Raw genomic sequence first — 22,683 nt, 5'->3', positions numbered from 1 at the left:
GTCTTTCTACAAACAAAATGATTTTGCCGTAATGTAAGTTGGGACGTGTGTAAACATTAATTACAAATTGGCCAAAAAATTAGGTTTGAAAAAAATGAACCAAATTCATTTTAAAAGATCATAAATTATGGCTTTAATGTCAATACTGTACATGATACATTATGCTGCTTGTAAGGTTTCTATTTCAGTAAGGAGAAAGACAACATGTTGGAGTTAAAAAAACAATTTCAGCGAAAAGCAAATGTATATCACATTTCGATGTTTTAGCTGCTAAAATGTTCTGTTTATTTGAAATCTAAATCAGCTTCTGAAATGTTGACCCAATGGTGGTAAAAGTTAACAAGCCACATAGCAGATATTGAGCCACAGAGAGAGAGCATTATATCAGGGAAATGTATTGACAAAACACATTTGGGGCAGAAATGTAGAACAAGCATATATATTAAGGTTGGTCTGAACCCTGGTATTATGAAAACTTTGGGCCTCATAACTGCTAAATTATTAGTCTAAAGAATATAAAAGTATACATTTTAGAATGGAAATGACTTGATGAATTCATCTGTGAGGGTCCAATTTGGGCCAAAATGCTAATTTTGGAAAAATCCCAAAAAGCGGGTTTTTGGCTAAAATTTTAGGTGGTACAGCGTAACAAAAAATTGTTTGACCAAAATTTTTTTATTAATTTTAAAAACTAGATAAAAATATCTAGGATAGTTTTTCATTTTTTGACCATTTTTGGTGCAAATTTCTCAAAGTTGGTCAAAATTCAAAAAAATAAACAAACGGTCCCTAGATATTTTATCTAGTTTTAAAATTAATAAAAAATTTTTGGCCAAACAATTTTTTGTTATTGCTAGACGAAAAATTTGGGCCAAAAAAACCTGTTTTTTTGGATTTTCTCAAAATGAGCATTTTGGCCCAAATTGACCTCACAGATGAATTCAGCAAGTCATTTCCAGTCTAAAATGTATACTTTTATATTCTTTAGACTAATAATTTAGCAGTTATGAAGCCCTAAAGTTTCCATAATTCCATGGTTAAGACCACCCTTAAATGACACAATCTGGTCCATTGGGGCTACAGGCGGCAAATTTGAAATTGAGATAAAGGCAGAAATAATGGAGGTAAAAAACAATAAAATACATAAGAAAATAGATGTCACAAAACTTCATAACTTTAGAATCAAGTATTCTAGACCTTTAGTGTTTTCAGTATAGAGACCCTGCATGCTTTTATTAATTGGCTCCAAACAAAGGATTTGAACTGGTGTCTTTCACCGTAATCATGGCGCAGTGCAGTCCATTCAATCAATTGTTGTCGTCAACTTATTTAGTGCATTTTTTATGTGTGTGAGAGAAACTGTCGCGGCAGATTGCAATCATGTTTTTGTTGAATGCATTAGGTAGTCGGCCATATTTACGGTTTGATACGTCATATGCACAACCTCTATATGATAGCCTGTTTGTAGAAGGTAATTGATTATAGTAACTAAATTCAAAAATGACCCCATGGACCAGATCGTGTCACATATGTAAATATAATGATGAAAGTAGGCTTTGATAATTACAATGCACAGTTTTAACTCAATATTACACATGACTGAGTACAAATTTCAGCAAGCCCTCATGGTCATAACTTTAATATAATGCCTAACATTTAACATGGTGTCAGAACTGGTCTGCGTGCCGGCATGTCGGCTGGAATTAAATGCATTCTTGTTACATGGACATTAATAGAACTAAATTGGTTGTACACCTGTCTTTATTTCCCCTCACAAAAAGATTTCACTCTTTCATATATATTGTACATTTGGTATATAATTAAGCATAACATAGTTATATATGCAGTCTTCTTTCATTAACATCAGCTGTGAAGACTACAAAAGAGTGTCAAAACAAAGGTTTATGTGGCAAAGGAATAGAACATGTTATTATCAAAGCAATTAATTTAACAACTTTTACTTCCTTGGGGAAGGATGGAAGTTGCTAATTGTGTTGCATCTATACCGTCTCTAATATGAATGTTATTTCACTGTATTTATGCATGTCTTTTTATTCCCCTTTGTATGCAGATTCATGACATTTGCTAAATAAATACCAGCGTGAAAGTTGTTCCATTTATATAGATCCTCGGGTGCATCACATAGTGATAGATTTAAACATTGGGGTGTATCACATAGTGATACTACCACAAACTTACCAAATGAACATCGGTAAAATGTTGAGTAGGTGAATTGTATTGGGCATTAACTAAGGTACAACATCTTATTTGGTCCTATAACACTATTGGTGCCCGATAGGTACCGATGGCCTTTTGTATCGTACCCTGAACATTTATAAAGTGCTTTCGTTTTTATTTAAATGAAAAACGATTAACGCTATGCAAATGTTAATTATTATACTCAATACAGTTTATTACATCGTAGGTATGATAGAAAGAGTCATCGGTACCTAACAGGACCAAATTCGATGTGGTGCCTAACTTGCCATTAATGTTCAGCAATTCACATGTAAACCTTTGAAAGTTATTTCCGAAATAATAAAATGTAAAATCGTTAATCTCATATAATACATTGCAAAATTTATTCATCACTATGTGTAAAGTAAAATTTCTGCAAAATCTCATCATCCGTCACTATGGTTTTTACCCAAGTGTTCTTATCCGTCACTAAGTGATAAACCCAATGAGAGCCACTGTCAATCTACACTGAGTGTGTGTGTAAGGAATAATGGCAGCCCTGTGTACCGTAATGGAAATATCATTAAACAGAATAAGCCCACTGGCCCAGGGGACCTCTTGTCTTTCAAGTTGATCACCCATATACAAGGACTTTCAAAAAAGTACCCAACAGGCCTGAAAAATGGGGATTTCAGGCATCTCATTCCTGGGAAATTTGGTAATCTGGAGGGAAAATGTGCTTTTTTTTGGATTAAGAAATACATAAGAAATGGTGGGAAATTCTGATATGTTGAAGGTAAATTTGTCTAGATTCCTGGAAAATGAACCCAAAGTAAATACTATGCAGTTGTTTTCCTACCCTTAGCAAGTATTTTACTGTTATTCTGGTAGCTATCATTACTGTCATTTCAACTGATTTGTCAGCATCTTGGTGTCAAGTTTAGCTACCTTTTCAAGTAGTACCTTTTTGGTACTCATGTATCGCATCGCACCCAGCCTTGAAAAGGGACCCTTTTTACTTTGTTTATGCGGGTGACATACAACTTGAAATACAAGTACCCCCAGGCCCAGGGCTAACATTATCATACATCACTATAACATTGTGATGCAATTAAAACATGCTTGACTCTTTGTCACTGAATCTAGGGTTACCTACTGGATACAAATTATTATTACTGAGCCAGTATTAAATTGGGATTATACTTCATCATAGGATGCATGTATAGGTTGCCTAAGACTAGCTCTATGTTGACTGAAATATCCTCAAATAGTAAGTTTGAAATTTCTGCATTTTGAGTAATTAATACAGATATGGTATTTTGATCACTAATTTTATTTGAGGACACCACTATCACTGTATAGCAAGACAATTTTACAAATTTTGGTTTTTATTGACCACAGAATATTTGTTGTGTAAATATTTCAACCTATTCTCTGCAGTCTGAAATTCACTTTTACACGCAAACCAACAGTGATTTGTGATTGACAACTTCAGTTTCATTGAGAACAACATTGCAAAATGTCAAGCTATACAGTATTTATTTATTCCTGCAGTGCTAATTTCCCAACAATTCCTGTATTTAGGATAACAAAATACTACTGTTATATACTGACCCTTCATTATCTTTGTATTGTTAGGTAGGGATTTATATTGTCATCATTTGTGCATACTAGTGAATACCAGATGGCTATAAACCATCCCTATATAATTCAATTCAACAAGCACACATGGCTAACTAGACTTACTGGCAGAGAAGAATGGCACTTGTTTATATTTTGAGAGCGAACAAAGTGTAAATATCAAAGTGGGGTTCCAGTAATCCGATTGGCCGATTATGCGTAGAGTGGCGTTCATGAAGGGAACATAAAGCTCCGCGTATGGGTTCTCACGTCGATCATGGCAAGAGAGTACCATTCTTTTCTGAAAGCTAGTGAAACATACCCCTTTATAGTGAATATAATACTAAGAGATGGTTTTATAGTTACCTGGGTTCGCCAGTATGAGAAACAAATATGACAATATTTAATGTTGTTAGACCTTTTGTGACCATCAGTGTCAAGTTGGCAAGTAGAGGCATTTACCATGTAAGTGCTCAATATTAACCATCAACCACAGGCTAACTCTTTTGCGCAAGTTTGCATAAACAATAAGTCACTTGACACAAGAAGTTTGTAAGTGGATAATGATACAAAAATGGCAACCTTCTTGGTTACAACTGTTTCATTATCATCATTGATGTGCATATTGACAACGCAGCAAGCATAATCTCGGACAATTATCCAGTTACCACATGGAATAAAGCAAATGTTCAGTTGTGGTAACTAAATAGTCATCCAAGATTCTGCTTTATGCATTGCCAACCTTATCATTCAAGAATTTTCACTTGTCTCAAGGCTGACACTCCTGAAGCCACTGACATACTGCCTTATTCCCATAGATAAATGCCCTATTCTATTGACAACTTGATCACAGATCCACACGCTGGTGTCACTATAATATTCCCAATGTTTTTGATGAGAAATTAGCTATGCAGTAGAATATCAAATCTAACAAATATTCTTAGATATTCTTACACTGCCACTGAAATAAAAGACTCTTGTTTTGTTTGATATGCTACACTACGCTTGAGTCAGTTAATGTTAAAGGAATGGATTACTTGAACCAGTCTTCGGAGGAAGCTGTGCTTGGTTGCCAAATCCACTGGCCTGTATTGAAAAAAAAAAAAGAGAATATCATAAAATTTAAAATATATCAATAACATCAATATTCAATAATTACACATTCTTTGTGATGTCTCTGTTCTGTTTCCTTCTTTACTCCTATTCTTTCTTCCTTCTTTTTCCCTTTACACTTTGATTTTCCTTTTCTGATATGTTCCTCCGAGGTATAAACATTTACTGGTATGAGTATTTTTAAGTTTAGATGTGCAATAAAAGTCTTTTGTTAAATATGATTTTATTAAAATTAATAGCAATAATGAAAATAAGATTGCACCCCTCATTCTTATATCTATATTAAATAAACAGTATGTATTAATTTAAAAAATTCAAACAAATATATGACAACAATGACACAACAATGACAACACAACAGACATGTAACAATCACAACATATAGTAAGGTGCAGCCCATTAAGGCAGGATCTCTGTCAAACAATTCAATCTACACATATACTTCTATTCCATGCATTTCCCCAAACCTCAGCTCAAGAAACTTTTTGTAAAAAATCAACTTGGGATCAATGAAGAAATGGTAAGTAGATCATATTTTCTGGCTAAACAACATGGACAGGGCATGATTAAAACAAAACAAACATTGCTACACAGCGATTTCTCATGTGTGTGTCTCATCTTCAGGTGGTTACAAACACACAAATTATAACACACAAATATGAACACACCCCAGCACACCATAACGGGTGTTCACTTCTAATGTGGACAAAGTTTAGGACTATCCAAACCCGGACGTCTGAATCTGCATTTAATCGACATACCCAGGATGTTTTTCGAAATTTTCTGTGTGTATGTATATGTGTACAAGATGCAATTTCACCTAGTAACCGCAGACTGTATATTTTAATGCACAATAGAGGACATATCTCACAATTGCATTATACCTGCAATTGTACGTGATGTGGTCGTTTATAGACCCTGAAACCGAGGATGATCCCCCTTTGCAGAGTGGTCCACGGTTTAAATGTGAAATGTTATGTGCATGTCCTTGTTTGTCGGTAACCATACGCACCCTGGTTTGTTACTTGTCAGCAATTATGCTAAATGGAGAACTGGTTAAAGTTAGAACAGTTCTAACATAACACTATGTTGTTTGGAGGTACTTACAAACATCCCTACCTATGTGTAAACATTGGCAACCGAGGATGTCTACCCACTTTATTGAGTTTTTACTATCCAACTCTTTCAGTTTCTTTGTTGTGATTCAGTTTTCACTATCTACATGCTGACTAACCCTACACCTAGAACTGCAGTCAATGGCTATACTGCATTCTTTATGTATTTTAGATCTAGGAACACCATTCAGAAACCACACACAGACATCGGCAGTTCCCGTGTCTGCTGTCACCACAGAATTCGAGCAGGAGAACCTGGACTCCATATACCGCCACTTTCAATAGCGCCATCAGTTACGGGGGAGAAAATTGGGGGTATTTGGGTCCTTGCCGACGGTGCGCGGAGACGAACTTCTACATCTCATCTGAAGCGTCTTTGTATCGTGCATAGGTTGCATCAAGTGCGTCTCTCAAAGGTGCCCATCATCCATGTCGCGCTTGCATGACAACAATTGCCTTGAGTGGGAAACCGAATACCGCCAATTTTTGCTCCAGGCCTGTATTAAGATGGCGGCAGAGTCCTGGTTCTCCTTCTCTTAATTATGTGGCTGTCACAGAGAGATATCTTGTGTGTGTCCACATTTGCCGGTTTTTACAAATGCACAAACACGCACACACACCTACCCCCACACATGAACACAAAATAAAATAATTACATACAGCACACCTGAATTGGAAATCACTTTTAATGGACATTGCTAATAAGTATGAATGGGGAGAGAAGCAGAGAACAAGAAAACATTCAACACTTCACACATAACAGGGCTGCACCTTAACATTGAGATGTACTTGCCATAAAAGGATTACTAGTCATTGCTGGTTGTTGCTGTGCCATTGTGCCCCATGAGGCACTAAATGTTGATTGTTGTGGTTGTTGTTGTTGCCCTACCCCAAAGCCTCCTAGCTGACCTGCACCCCCTGGCTGCTGTCCCGGCATCTGTTTCTGAAACTGCATACCTGCCATAGCAGTCATCCCAGCACCACCAAATGATAAATTCTGTTGTTGTTGCTGCTGTGGCATACCATACCCTGGCATTTGACCTTGATTAGGAAATTGTCCTTGTCCCTGCATGTTAAACTGTCCTTGGCCCTGCTGACCTGGGAATTGTCCTTGGCCCTGTTGACCTGGAAATTGTCCTTGTTGTGGGGTGGGAAACTGGGCTTGGCTGGTTGCAGGGAATTGGGCTTGGCTAGTTGCAGGGAATTGTCCTTGTGCAGCAAATTGCCCTTGTGTGCCAAATTGTCCTTGTGTACCGAACTGTCCTTGTGTGCCAAACTGTGCTTGAGCAGGCATTTGCCCAAAACCAGTTGCTACCCCTCCATTCATCTGTCTACCTTGGTTTGGAAATCCACCAGCACCAACAGCCGATGTGGCAGGCTGCATGCCGGCTCCTCCAAAAGGTACAGACGTAGTCGGTTGAGCTGCAAATTGTCCTCCAAACATACCGTTGGATTGTGGCATAGCAGTATTGTTTGGCACTGCATTGCCTAAAAATGGATTACTGGCCACACTGGTAGGTTGATTGGTCATTCCTGTACTCATGAAAGGGTTACTGGCTGGAGCTGAAAGAGAAAAAATATGAAAATTATGGTGGATGATGAACACATTAATTGTCAAGATATTTCATTACACAATTTGATAACAAATTATTAAAGATAACAAGAATTCAAATGTTTACTCAAAGGTAATTGCATGTGGTATAATAATTGTACAACATACCAGAATGTGCTGTGATTGTGCATGCATGCCCCAATCGCAATGTATTTGCACTACATGATCATATATGACCCATTCACTAGTCCAATACAATCAAATACCGGTACATGTTATACCCAACGCACAGCAAATAACTACACAATTATGATACAGGATAAAAAGACCACAATATGTAAATACATATCAAAGAAGGATGGCAAATAAAATGCATAATATTTCCATTATACAATTTACAAGATAGCATTACACTCCTCAGACACAAAATGCTGTGGTTTATACAAACATCAACCTAATTGAAGTAAATGAGGCTGATGTCTGATACTTTCTACAGAATAATAATTATATATTTCTTCAGTTAATGAGAACAAATGTTGGTCATGTTGGTCGAACTTTGGAAAGGAAAATCACAATAATGCAAGCAGACAATAAAGTGAAAAGAAATGCAAGAATATTGCATTCTGCTGACTAATTGATCATTGGTTTGTATGTATATCCCATATTTCATATGTAGACTCATAATATTAATACCTGAATTTTGCATTATATATAATATTATACTCCTGACAAGCCAAGCTGACAAGTACATTATTAGCTCACATTAGCTCACAATTGTTTTGCATCCCGCAAGATTGCTACCACGATATAGTACTTAATATTGACAGATTTATTCTTCTCCTGTCTTCAAATATACTATACAGCATCATATCAGGTTGATATCAGTACAATCACACCTAGATAAAATGTAAAATTTCCTGCACTCTAGGACAAATATCATTCATTAAAATTCAAGATTCACAATTCAGATTCAACTTCACTTTTGCCTGGTCATATTTAATCTTTGAATGACATTTGCACATGGTTTGGATTTTTTGTTGTTGCAATTTTGCTATGCTTTGAAAACATTGCGCTTATGATGCCAGTGTAATGTATTTTACTATCTATCATTATCACTCAAATGCCTTCAGGTTGAATATAACCACACCAGGCTTTGTTTTGCTATCTATTTTACTATCATTATCACTCAAATGCCTTCAGGTTGAATATAACCACACCAGGCTTTGTTTTGTTGGTTTTTCCCCTACACACCAATCTTTGTACTTAAAACCAAGTGGAGAACATATATGAAAATCATGACTTATACTTAGACCTACTCAACACCAAATTGAGAACATGTGTCAATGATTTATATAATATTGCATGTCTTTGAGTGTGATACAAGAATATTTTTTATCAAGTGCAAAATATTCTTGTATCACACAAAAATAAGTCATTCAATATTAGTATTATTATTTTTATCAGGCTTTCGCTATGCAACAAGATAAAAATTTAAGCTTACCTAGCCACAGGGGCTAACCAATGTGTATTGTAAGCTTACCTTTTGACCTTCTTGTTTTCTGCTTTTTCTTTCCACAAAGACAAATTCGGAGTATATACAAGTTTACTTGTAGATGTGGATAATAATTCCTAAGGTTATTCATCATCCAGAATTGCCACAAATTAAGTTTGTTTTATTTGTTTATAAAATGTATTGTTGTGTATTGTTGTGAAGTGTGTTGGTACTGTGACCATGGTGATGCGGGAAGGCATACAATATTCAAAACAACATTGTATTGCATCCGGGTACTTTGCGAAAGCTGTACAATATATAGTTTTGTTGTATCGCTCAAAAGCCTGATATTAATGCCAGTTATTATACATAATTTTCAAATCCTGGCTCACATGAATTAAAAGGGCATTTCGTGATCCACAGCCTCATTCCCCACTTTTCTCAAAAAAAGTTGAGATTTTTATATCACTGGAAACCTCTGGCTACATAATGTTTATTACAAACAATTTCTTGCAGATTAATTCGTTTAGCAAAGATATCGTGAAATTTGAATTTTGTTCTGGTGCACCAGAACGAAATTACAACGTATTGTCTATGGAGCAGTGTAATACACATAATCATGCATAACTCGCAAAACGCAATATCGGAATCAACTGAAATTTTGGGAATATGCTTTTTCGCTTAATATCCAAAGGCACCGCTCAAAGTCTACTTTCATCAATAATAACTGAAATGCTGATTTGCCCCATTTTGGTCCACCATTTCCTATTTAATGGGATCTCCAATGGGATTTGATTTTGATATGAATCGACTGAATGGTGACGGACAAGAAGTGTAGCCTGGTGTTATGATTTTTAATCAATGGGCTACAGTAGGCAACTCATGGGCCTGAAACAAGTCCTGTACCTGCTTATTTTCACCCTTGTACATAATGAATAACTAAGGCAAATAAGTTGATGCCTAGCTAATCAACCTTGAAGTCGCTCAAGGGGGCTACTTTGTTGGGGCACATGTATCACTGCCTAAATACAACAAGTCATACCAAAAATAAATCATGGGAATATACATACAAATATAACATCTGCAAGCTAGTAGTCCAAGCTATAAAATCACAGGTGCACAATTAATACAATACAAAAATAAACATTGTCTGTTCTCTCCACTATGTGCATATATGCTCACAAGCAGGACTTAGGGCAAGGTATTGTATTATGGTGTTTCTCTTTTTTCTAACAATGAAATACACATTTTTAAGTATCTTTTCCCAATTTAAATGTGCACATCTGATGTGAGATTCAAATCACTATTTAATTAGTAAATACATATCTGTGTTATGTCAGCCAAAGCTACATTTCTGTTATAAAGTGCACTATTAATACACCATGTGTCATGTTCATAATGATTATTGTTTGTGGTAGCAAAATAAACTGCTCCACTGGATCCCAACTCAAAATGAAAAGAACATTTATCAAGGTTTTAATTTTTAAATATTAACAAAAAACTGTAATAGAAATTGGTAGTTTATGTTTACATTTGGAAGAGTATATAAATTCTAAGTAGTGATGAAATGATATTAATGATAATACAATACCTACTAACATACCTGACAATTGTCTCATTTGTCGTGGATTTTGACACTTTGATTATGTTTGCCTCCAGTGATTAACCACAGTTCATTATTACTGATACTTTGCAAGGAATTAACTAAACCATCTCTTTAAATGATCCATATGAGCTCGAATCCCTTTTCTGATGCTGATATTACAAATTGCATGGTCTTTTGAACATGCAAGGCCCCAAACCCTATGCACACAAAGCTTTACTGACATCATCAGTCCCCTACCACAATCTAAACTCTGTTTTTGATTCACCCTCCTGGACACGCGTGTGCTTCAACACCATTGATCAATCTACATGTACTATCTTACCTGCCCCTGGAGCACCAAATCCAGCCATTGTTGCTTGTGTTGTGATCACACCTCCACCCATCATACCCGCCGACATACCACCCATCGACGATGCCGCTGCCATATTGGGCATACTAGTGCTGCCAAACATGGTACTTCCTGCAGAACTAACACCAGGTTTTACCACACCACCTCCACCGCCGCCCCAGTTGATCTCTCCACTGGCACTGACCCCTGTACCAGCGTTTTTGTTTACATTTCCTCCACTCCAGTCTACACTTGTCGATGAGCTCAGTCCTTGACCACTCCAATCGATACCGCTACCACCACCACCACCACCACCACCAGTCTCAAGAGTTGAAAGCTCAGAAAATGCAGCATATTTATCTCCACCTCCTGTTGATGCTGCACCAGAGCCACCTCCCAGACTAAGATTTTGTAGATTTGCTGTTGTATGGTTGATAGATGTTGCAGTGGATGAGGCAGCAGATGTGAAGGCTCCAAAATCATTATGTTGAGCTGTCGAGGCAGGTGTGGTTCCAAAAGGTTGAAAAGCTGCAAAATCAAAATAAAATAAGCAATACATTTAAGAAACCCATGCTTATGACACATGTACAGATCATATTAGAGTATATCATTGAAAGCATTTTAGCGATAGTTAAAAGGAATACAGACAGAAAAAGCAGCCCTACATTAAACCTTATAAATTAATGTTTTAAAAGAAGAGAAATAATGTCTTAAAAGAAATCAAATTGCAAGAGTGTTAGCGTCTTTGAATAGTAATATGTTACACCTGTAAGCTTATCTTTGAAAATTAGAGTAACTTTCTGACACATTTCATACCATCTACTCTAATATTGAATTTAAGATTACCACTGCAGCACACACAATGTTACTCACGATCACATGCATTATTGTTCTGACTAGTGGACAAAGGGGTTGAATTTAACTGATTTTATGCGAAGGGCTGGATGCAAATAAATCAGCAAGATCATTCTGACTGGAAGATGCAGGAGCGGAAGTTGCAATGGAGCTGGAAGATGTGGCAGAAGCGGCAACAGCAAGAAGTGTGAGGGAGCCAGATGATGCGGTGAAAGAGGTAGCTGCTGCAGATAGAGGAGCATGCAAAAGTAATAGATTATGGGATTGGCAAGTTTTGTAATGGGCAATATTTTCAAATTGCTACAAACACTGATGAGCTGCCTTGTTGAAAAAATAATTGGCACACAAAGATTATCATATCATTGTTTGTATGTCAGGATTGTTGTACTCAGTAATTTAATTTATGGATTGCCAAAAATTGTTAGAACTTGGTACAAGAATCCACATTTTATTAATATGTTACTGTATAGGTTATTATTCAATTCCAGTGGAAAAGCAGTGTCTCTGAAACCTGTATGCATAACTAAACACATCAAATAAAGAAAGTCCCCACTTGTCCGATTGATCATGACTTTGAGCACAAATAATTAAGAGCAATAAAATGTATGAATGTTAGAGAATATGTTAGCTGCTAGTATACCACAATTATGTAAAATGGAATAAGAAATTAATAATTGAATGAAATTCGGTACAATGCTTTGAATTACTAGTGCTTAAAATTATGCCCACTCAAACTAGTAGGAACTTTTTGATATATTTATGTGAAAAAGGCTTTCCTAAATAGCCCTACAAGATTGGCATTCCATTTGCCATTTTCTTCCTAAGTGGAAAATTCACAAATGAAACAAAAAAAAAAAGAATTCCCTACCATGCAGCTTAATATATCACCTGAAATCCCATGCAGCGAATCAAAAAATGTGCACGTACATGCAGCTGTAAGAATCCTTATACTTGAAAAAGTATTTGATACTTGGTAAAGAATATGTATGTTTGAAGCTTAATTTTTCTTAATCCACCTATTTTGATGTTTGAAATAAAATAAAGCTAGCAAAACAGTCCGAAAGTATGTGTCAAGGATAAGTTTCAACATAGCTGCTGTCAGGGCAAGTCATTGTTGAAAGAGTGAAAACAAAATGATAATAATTAAGTTTCAATAAAAATAGTACTTCCATTTTTCTAACATAACACTTCTCATCTGACTTAAAGTGTTCCTAAGATTGTGATGGAATGTGCACCAGGTGGAAGTTATGTTACATACTTATTGATGCATTAATAATTATTTGATGTCTACTACATGTTTGAAAAGGTCTGATATCAAATCAACTATGTAATTTTTGTAAGATGTTTAAAGAGGTACTCCCAATATCCTGTGTAATACTACTTTCTACTTCTACTTTAATTCAGTCAACTAATTCAAAATTGTCATAAAACAAGCATTTTCAGCAACATCTTAAAATTGTTTTACTGCCACTTATGATAAGAATGTCTGAATTTGGTACATTTTGGTCAATGTGTACCCAAAACTATCATGAACATTTTATTATTAAAGCAAAAATATTTGAGAAGTGAACTTTGCCGTATTAAACGTCACTCATTAAAAATACCATTTTGGGGTTTCTCTGTACTTTCAAATTCTGAAATTGCTTAATAAAATAAAATAGTGACTGCAAATACCTTACCATTTCTATGTCGGATCATTGCATCGTTGATAGATGAAATATCTCAAATTAATGTTCACATATTCCCAACATCACTTTTATGTCTGGGTGAACATGAGCTTTTTTGTCATCTATTAAATGCACTTTATGAACACGTTTCAGAGTATACATACACAATGTATGTAATGTATACATAACACATACTGCAGATATATACAATTTCACAACCCAAGACCTACGATGATATGTTTGTAACATAATCTATGCCAATCAAACATGAACTTTCAGGTTTGATGTTTATTTCATGAGCATCAAATCAAACATGTACAATCTAGTCAATCTATGGAATAATAAATAGCCAAGTGTTATATGTTTGGGTCTCTTTCAATTTAAAACCATATCAGTTACTAGCTAGTATAAATTATACAGAACGTTAATTCAATTTCCAAACATAATATTATTATACGCATCCCAGGTGCATTACTTTTTCAAATCCGGGCAATATTTTAGGCATATTTTCACGGTTTAAAGGTTTTTATTATTTGCGTCATGGAACAATTAAAAGCAAAAATGGCTCAGCAAATAAAAGATGCAGAATGAATGCATGCAAAGTGATTATCTGTGATTAGTTGATTACCTAACTGATTACCTGGCTGTGCTTGTGGTGCAGGCTGACTACTTGGTTGACTTCCAAATGCTTGACTAAAATCAGCAAAGCCTCCTTGTGATTGTGGCTGTGTGAATGCAGCTACTGCTAGTACACAGACAGATAGAGTGGGAGAGATAGAGACACAGTGAGTGAGGTGTGTTGTGACATCTACAAACAATGAAATCACTTCACAGGTGTTGGCCCTGATCATTTGTTCGTATATCCGCCATTTTGGATTTTTGCCATTTTGTGCATTTTGAAACCAAAGACCAATTTTTTCTTCATTTTTTAAAGTCCCCAATTAATCTGTATGCAATTACCTATCATGTGAGACATGTTAATGGCTTGGCTTCGATTTAGTTTTCTTCTTCTGACAATTTTCACTTTACGGCCGCCATCTTGGATTTTGGGCTGAATTTTCATAAATTTTCAAGTTTTACCGGATTTTTAAGTCAAGGCTAATTTTTTCTTCAAATTTTGAAGTCGCCAAGTAATCCTTGTACAATTATCGTTCATATAGGACATGCAAATTGGTTGGCTTCGACTTAGTTATCTTTTTATGAGCTTTTTTTGAACAAGTGATCGAGTGGTCTATGTACATCAACCCCTGTGACTTGTTCACAATTAATATTGTTTTAGCAAATGATTTTAAATTTGCATTCTGATGGCATGTATACAGGTTCATACTGCTTGCTATGCAGCTCTTCTCTTCATCAGTCTGGGTTCTTCTTTCCTACTGTTGTTGGTGGCAGGGTGGCAAATTGCTTCCCTCAGTTGAAATACCGGGGAAATTTACAAAAATGTTGCCGTTTGCATCTACCTTTTGTCTGTTTTAGACCAAAATTACCCCATTTTTGCACAAAGCATTAAAATTTGTGTGCCCTTCACAAACCGAACCACTTTGCAATTTTCCCCCTTGGAAATGTTGCCTGGAATGAAATATGTACAGTGTAGGAGCAGGTGTGGATGTTTACCATTTGTCTACTGCTCATTGATGATGAAGTCAAAGGCCTAAAATGACTTCACCAAAATTGTTTTACCAGCTTCAAATGCCACCAATACTAACCAATAGCAGTAACATGAGGAAAGAAGCTGGGTTGCCAATGGTGATAAAAAGATCCATAGCAGCTTGAAGCTAACTAAGATGCCATCAAAATATGGAAAATCATAGTCCATGACCCTTATACAAAATACTACCCAAAATTCTATCTTAAAATGATTAGCACCAGTACAAGCATTGCAATGACATCCATGGATTAGTTTAACATTGTCTGCTTTAATTCAAATGGTTTATTGCAAATGATATTGGTATCAGTGTCAGTTTTGTCAAGTTGACTTTCAAATTATGCAAGGAAACAGTCACAAGGATGGATACTATTCATTTTGAGACATTGTATACCAATCTGCATGTATCTCCCTAAAACGCCAGTTTGTGACAACCTGGCAAACATTACTATAACAATTTTGCATTGCAATATCACCAAATACATGAGGAAGTGGATAGTATTTGCACTACATGTACATTATACAAATGTCAAATTTGCATTGCAATATGGAATCACCAAATACAATGTAGATTCTTCATTGCGGAAGTGGTTAATATATGCACTACATGATTACAATCATGAATATTGCATTAAATTACAATCAATATCAGCAGTCATTGTTTTTGTCTATCTCCATGTGTGTTGAGTTCACAAATGTTCAGAGTTAAGCCCTATGTTTGTAAAATTTCACAAATCTCACAAGTGACAAGAATTCACAAAACTTCATGCTCCCTCATATCATTTTTGCTGTGCTACGTACACTGTACACCGTCAAGAAAATCAGTCAATTGTGCAAATATTGAAAATGAGGGTTCTTTTCTACAAGTGAATATTTCTTACTGCAAAATAATATTGTGCTTCACAGAATATATAGCACACATGAATTAGACAAATTTATGTGCAAATATACAAATCTGCTACATCCAGCAGAAAATACATGAATGCAAGTTTTATTGGAGGTGAATATTTGGTTACTCAAATTGGTGCCTCGAAACAAACTTGAACAAAGCACCAAAATCATCATGATTAATAGAGTCTGACTGATATGATGTAGGTGCTGACTTATGCATATGGCATGATGTACATGTTCAAAATCAACTATGACTATCAATGTAGAGGGTAGATAGATGATTATGGACCTTTAATACTTGCTTTTGGCTTAAATCATTGCATGTATGTTGGCACCTGTCAACACAATTTAAGCAAGTACAACAGGTAGAACAACGACTTATGAGACACTTATTGACATATATTTGAAGACGTACATGAACTGTGCATTGAGTGCTACACCCAAACTTGTATTTTCTCATGAAGTATTTGAATTTCAAAGAAATCCAAATACTGCATAATTACAAATTTATGCTAAAATTGTGTGTTGTGGATGAACAAGAATGTGATACAAATTTCTTCTGTGTACATTTGTCTGGCTTATAATGGTATAAAAGTCATAAAATCATGGGGAAAATAAAGAGCATAGAGCAAAACCAGACATCGCTGGGTAAATAACTTGCACAAATACCGATGCTCAAAAGGAAACAATAATAAGGTCATGCTACTACCTGTTCTAAACGAGGAAACATTTGTTGTTTGTTGTTCATGATAAATTACACAAGACATGACTACTTTGGTGTTCTGCTATATTATCTAGACGAGTAACTAAAGCAATATGACAAGACATCAAATTTGTTTTGTGGAGATATTGTCATGGATAGTATCATAGTATGCAACTGCTCTAACAAATAATATCCTGATGTGTAGTGAAATCAATAACCATGTGCGCATTGCATTTTTCCCCTGTTTTTTCTCTTTTTTTTCACTGTTTATGTTTATCAGCTATTCTGGGTCCCGGTTCTGGGTAAAGATAGAAACATGTAAATACTGTCCTTCAGACATTTATACTGGCACATAATACAGTGAGACACATAGTGAGACACAATGCTATTCACATGGCCCAAAGGCAACTTATTTTGTAAGAATATTATGTGCCTATGGTATTATTAAAGTTGACACCAAGTACATGCTAAATTTAAAGGGAGTCTCCCGCAATCATAACATTATGCCTTATATTTTAGAAAAATAACTATCAAGCACAAATCACATGGTTTTATTTAAAACATACTCATGTTGACCATAAAAACGAATACAAACAATCGGCTCTCAATACGTGATATTCAAAATTCCTGCGCCGAAATTGTGCAATGACGTAATGGTTATTTGTGTTCAGCCTTCATTGTAATACTGGGATGTCATTGCACTGGACAATTCAGCGCCAAGGAATTTTAAATATCGCGTGTTGAGAGACTGATGTTTTTATTCGTTTTTATGGTCACTATGAGTTTGTTTTGAACTTTTCTTAAAAACATGTAAAGCATAATGTTGTGATTGCCGGAGTCATCCTTTAATAATCTTGATGCTGTGTATTGTCATTTCTTTCTAATCTACAAGACCAAAATGCCTATATGTGTTTATGTTTTGTTTGTTTGTTTTCATCCAACTGAAACAGTCAATATCATTATCATTATAGATGTGATGACAACTGATTACCCACCAGCTCCCTACGGGTCTCCTGATAAAATACTCAAAAACTTGCATACATGTAGCTTCACAGTGTCATAAACAATGTATCACAGTCAATTTATTTCTGATGTTTAGCAGGAGAAATCCTGCCTGGCCATAAAGGTTTCCTGCCAAATTCCTGGTAGCAGTATGACAAGGGTATGCACTATCGCTAAATCCCTTCATGTTGCCAAACTTGATCAGCTACAATGTGCTGAGTAAAATGTCTAGCTGCTATTTAAGGCCTCAAGGGTTTGGCCTAGTGCACTAAATAGACAACTTCGTTCCAAAGCCAGACACCTATCCTTTTTGCGATACATATTGGCTAATGGAAATTAATCAAAAGTTTCCAACTGCTTGCCTGCATGAAATTTTCATTTTTGCAAAATCTGTACTATTTTGAATAAGATGTACTTCTTTGTTACAAACTCAACAGTAAAATCTCTCTTATTCTTCTGATGATTTGAACACAGTTTCAAGTTAGCAACAGGGGTAGTATATATAGGCTTAATGATATTATTAATATTTAGTATTCCTCGTATTCTTGATTAGCATGGAGAGAAAAGGCTGTTAATTACAAAAGTCTAATAATTCTTGGTTTTAACTGCTTTCAACACCTTGGACAATATGAAGTTTTACCTAATAACGAATATCTTAAAGTGACCGCACACTGAAGTGAAATAATGTTGTTGATTTCTATGAATAAAAAGAACTGAAAAATGTTGTTTTTTTAATATTAACCCTCTTGTGATATCACATGTGTATTACCGCCTTTAAGTATTAGAAAACAATGTGACATTATTCACTTGTGACATGTGCACTTGTAGGAATGAAGGAAGATTTAATTTGACAAGAAAAAACAAACAAAGCAAGAACAATAAACCTATACCTAATTTTTGTTTATGTTGCGGCAATCTTTTTTTTCTGGGCCCAAAAGCTCAAAGATCTGCGACTGCCCAGAGCAGCACACTGATCTAAAATACTTGATATTCATAAATCATACTACATATTGAACACTTATGCTAGGATATGTTTATGACCTTGCACACTCTCAAGAAGGCTCAGAAAAGGTTTGATCCATATTCAGTAAATTCCCTGTATTTCTACATCTTTGTTACAAATTTGAAAGGTTTTCCAAGAGTGAGATATCCTCATTTACCATGCATGACACATGTACACGTAGATCTCACAGGTTACTGACAATAAACCGACTTGATTTTAAATGGCCTTGATAAACGACTTGACAGCTCACATCAATAGTGAATTTTCATGCAGCTCCTTATTACGGAGAAGCGGTTTTCACTTAAAGTATTAACTCCAGCATTATAAGGTTCTGATAATATTTTTTTTTCAATTCAGGCACTTAGTCAAATTGCAGTAGGAGATAGTCATGCATGCATGCATGCACGATTGCAAACATGATTTCAAATTGAATCTTCATGAACACTTACAAGTATCCCAACTACCTAGTGTGAAGTATTGAACACTGAATGCCTTATTGGAGACTTTAGTTGTGTGAAAATAATTCCTATAATGTTTTGCAGTAAACCTTTGACGAGAGCGTATTTAGAGCATACATTGCATATTTACTGCGTAGAAACACACTTGTCTCTGATTGGCTAGGGCAATCTGCTGTTACCGAGTGGAAATTTATCCCAGAAATTTATGAATGAACTTTGCGCCGTACATGTTACCTCTGACTTTGCAACATCTTGGTAGTACGCGCATGTCAAAGGTTTACTGCAAAATATTATAGTCAAGGGATATGGACATATGGTCACTGGTCAGTTCTTCTGCAATAGTTACTGGGCTCCATATAAGTGAAATTATTTGACTTTATAGTATTTTTCTTTAGTCTTAAATATCTTGGTTTAACAATTCTGGAAAAATGTTCCGTAAATACCAGATAAAACTGCAGAGAAATCATCCTCTCTTTGGTCAATCAGGAATTGTCCTGCATCTGTGTTATGTATATATGCATACAACCATGCTTGCACAAATAAATACACACATGTCCCTCCCCAACACAAACACACACACAATGATCCTACCTCCACCAGGTGCTGGGGCTGCAGCAAGGGATCTCCTCCCAAATCCCCAATAAATCTACAGCAGGTTGTTTAGATGATTTGTTACTAGGTGGTGTGGCAGGTGGTGTGTTCTGTGCTAAGCCTCTGCTACCCGAAGATGCCGACTGAAGTGATCAAAATAAAAGAAATGAATGAAGATTTTATTATGTTCTGGTACAGTTTTGCTTAATAATAGCGACAGTAAATTGTTTAAGTCTTCTGAGTTATACTGGGCTGCAAGCATATACATACAACCATGAATGCACAAATGATACATAATAATCATGCTGACAGGCTGATCAAGAGTCATGACAACAAGACAGTTGATCAATTAGTAATCAGCGTGTAGACTACATACAATCGATGATCGCCAGCGCATACCCAGAACTCTGAAAAAGTAAAAAATTACTTCACATGTATATATGTACCTTTAACACTCTACTAATGTACATGTAGGCCAGATAATGTGTGCATCATCAATATCAAGTATGGTAAATAAGCTAATATCAAAATCTACAGTTAATGTCATGCCATACAAACTTGGCCCATTTTTGATTTATTACCGTTTTAACAAACCTGAGTACTTATCCTATGCAGGCCTACAATTTTTATATTTGAGAACCATAAATTCTTTTTAATTTATACAAAGTCAAAGACCGTAAAGGTCTAATTAGTTCAGTTCTTCATCCAACTTGCACCACAGCTTACATTTTCTAGATTGAATTATGAGCTTGGTGACACTAGTGACTAAATTTGGTTTCTGACAGTTACTGGTCTAAATTAAAGCATATGTGATAGAGATCAAGTCTTGAGCAAATATCACACATTTCAAATAAAAGATGTTGGGCTACTTTAAAAATGGTTTAAATTCTCAAAATAATGCACCATCACCTTTGACCCATTTCCAAGATGAAATTTGTCATTTCCAAATGTGAAATTTGTCATATTGGTATTACCCATCATTTCCAACATTGTAATGTAATTATCATGTTGGTAATGTGCAATGGCATAAAAATTGGTTTAGAGAATCAAATAGGCCCCTATAACTTGGAATCAGTTTGATGCTACATAATAAGATCCACTTTAGTGTACATGCAACACAATCAAATGAGATGACAACACTCGCGCACAGTTTGCAACACTAAAATATCACTATCTGGATAGGATTCCACCATCACAGCACTCTGAGTCTCTCACACAGTTTTGAATCAATGACGACATGTAGCATTATAAATACATTCTACTCTCTGGAGCATATGCTTTACCATTTGATATTTTACCTGTTGCCCCAGTCATGGTCCATAACTGGCCTGTCAGTATTTCAACTTGCCCAGGTATTAATATTTTGGGCAAGTGCATGATCATTCAAGGTAGGTTTACTTCAAGAGTAGGTAATATTAATCAGTTAACAACTACCAGGCAAGTAATCAACCACTTCATCTGGCACTTTTACAACTCTCATAAAAGTCTCATTTGCTTTAATACCTGCAAATGCTGGTTTTTTTCATAATTCCCATTTTCAAAGAAAGGTCATTTCTTTGCAACAGGCGTTGGGCTTTGTTTATTTTTATGCTTTACACAAGGTTTGCAAAAATAACAGTGTGCCAAAAGGACTTTTCTGTATAATGTCATAAGCCAGAATCTTGAATTATTGCAACAACAACAAACAAAAAAAAAATAATAAAAAATAAACAAGTGAAATATTTAAAAATCAGGAACCACAAAACAAAAAACTTTTTGTGGACTTCACATTTGAGCTCAAACTGTATTGCAAAACACAGAACAAACAATTACAGTATATAACTCTACGGTCATTTTTCTGAATGATATTTTAAATATCAGAAAATTAAACAATCCCAGTAAGAAACATGTCGGATAGGGAGGGGGACATGCTCTGATCCAAGAATGGGGAAGAATGAGTGAGTAGGATTTCCCACAATTTGCCGGATAAGACCCCCTCCCTCCCATAGGTAACCCTGCTTCTATATGTCTTGAACTTTTACAATAAAATCATATGTGCAATTTGTCATGTTATAGTGTTGAGTTCAACTGAAAAGGTATTCAAATCTGACACACATGGATACTTAGAAATCACATTATACCGTAATTAATGTGTACATAAACAAGGTGTGGTTTTCAGCATATTTAATTAATCTTCATCATATTCTTCTTCAAACATACTACACACTGTGCATGTATGTGAGCAACGTGACAAAACCACAGATTCGGAAATTCAAGACAAGAGTCTTAAATTCATACCCACAGGCTGTGTTTCGGCAAACCAAACATCAAGGCCTCCCGAGTACGTACTCAGGCTATGGTAATATTGCAGGTAATTAATCAAATTAAGTCACATTATCTCCCGGGTTGACCTGGATAATATGCATGTACCGTGTCAGGTTAAAGACAATCAAGCCAAAAGTTGAGGATGAGGCTTTTGGCAATTGCAATGTTTTTACTGAAACACATTTCTGAGACAAATATAACCATAGGTAACGTGCACCAATTCTTTCATCTGGGTATACACCTGTACTGCTTTGGTATTCTTTCAGCAAACCTATGGATTACATATCGTTCGATACTACACTGGCCTGTGATGACACTACTAGTATAGTGTTGCAACAATAACTAGTGTCACCTTCAAAATAAGAAGGAAACCAGTAACCTTTCAACAGCTGAATATGTTGTGTTGAATTGTTTTTGCATTCTGTTTATAATAACCAAATAAAAAGTTATGTTTGATCAACAGTTTATTGAAATTTTCCAACAAAATGTGAGTAAATTTCAGAAAATATGCTGCAAAACATACTGAGAGAGTTCACAAAATTGGCACATATTTAGATCCA

At 35.5% G+C, this 22,683-nt stretch overlaps 2 protein-coding genes across 2 annotated transcripts in view; both read right to left on the bottom strand.

The window, feature by feature from the left end:
• Window positions 1-4,589: 4,589 nt before the first annotated feature.
• Window positions 4,590-22,683, bottom strand: part of LOC140155895 (uncharacterized) — a 40,943-nt gene continuing 22,849 nt past the window's right edge. Inside the window, 6 exon segments of the mRNA XM_072178898.1 lie at window positions 4,590-4,884; window positions 6,820-7,589; window positions 10,999-11,532; window positions 14,155-14,268; window positions 19,820-19,832; window positions 19,834-19,962. Of these exon segments, the coding sequence (XP_072034999.1) occupies window positions 4,819-4,884; window positions 6,820-7,589; window positions 10,999-11,532; window positions 14,155-14,268; window positions 19,820-19,832; window positions 19,834-19,962 (1,626 nt within the window). The 3' untranslated portion in view covers window positions 4,590-4,818.
• Window positions 8,345-22,683, bottom strand: part of LOC140155893 (cyclin-C-like) — a 70,547-nt gene continuing 56,208 nt past the window's right edge. The window contains exon 14 of the transcript XR_011859438.1: window positions 8,345-8,357. The gene's annotated coding sequence lies outside the window, so the exon portion shown is untranslated. The remainder of the gene's footprint in view (window positions 8,358-22,683) is intronic.

Source organism: Amphiura filiformis, chromosome 6, assembly GCF_039555335.1.
Source record: "Amphiura filiformis chromosome 6, Afil_fr2py, whole genome shotgun sequence".
Lineage (NCBI taxonomy): Eukaryota > Metazoa > Echinodermata > Ophiuroidea > Amphilepidida > Amphiuridae > Amphiura > Amphiura filiformis.
This window is presented reverse-complemented; position numbering and strand designations above follow the sequence as displayed.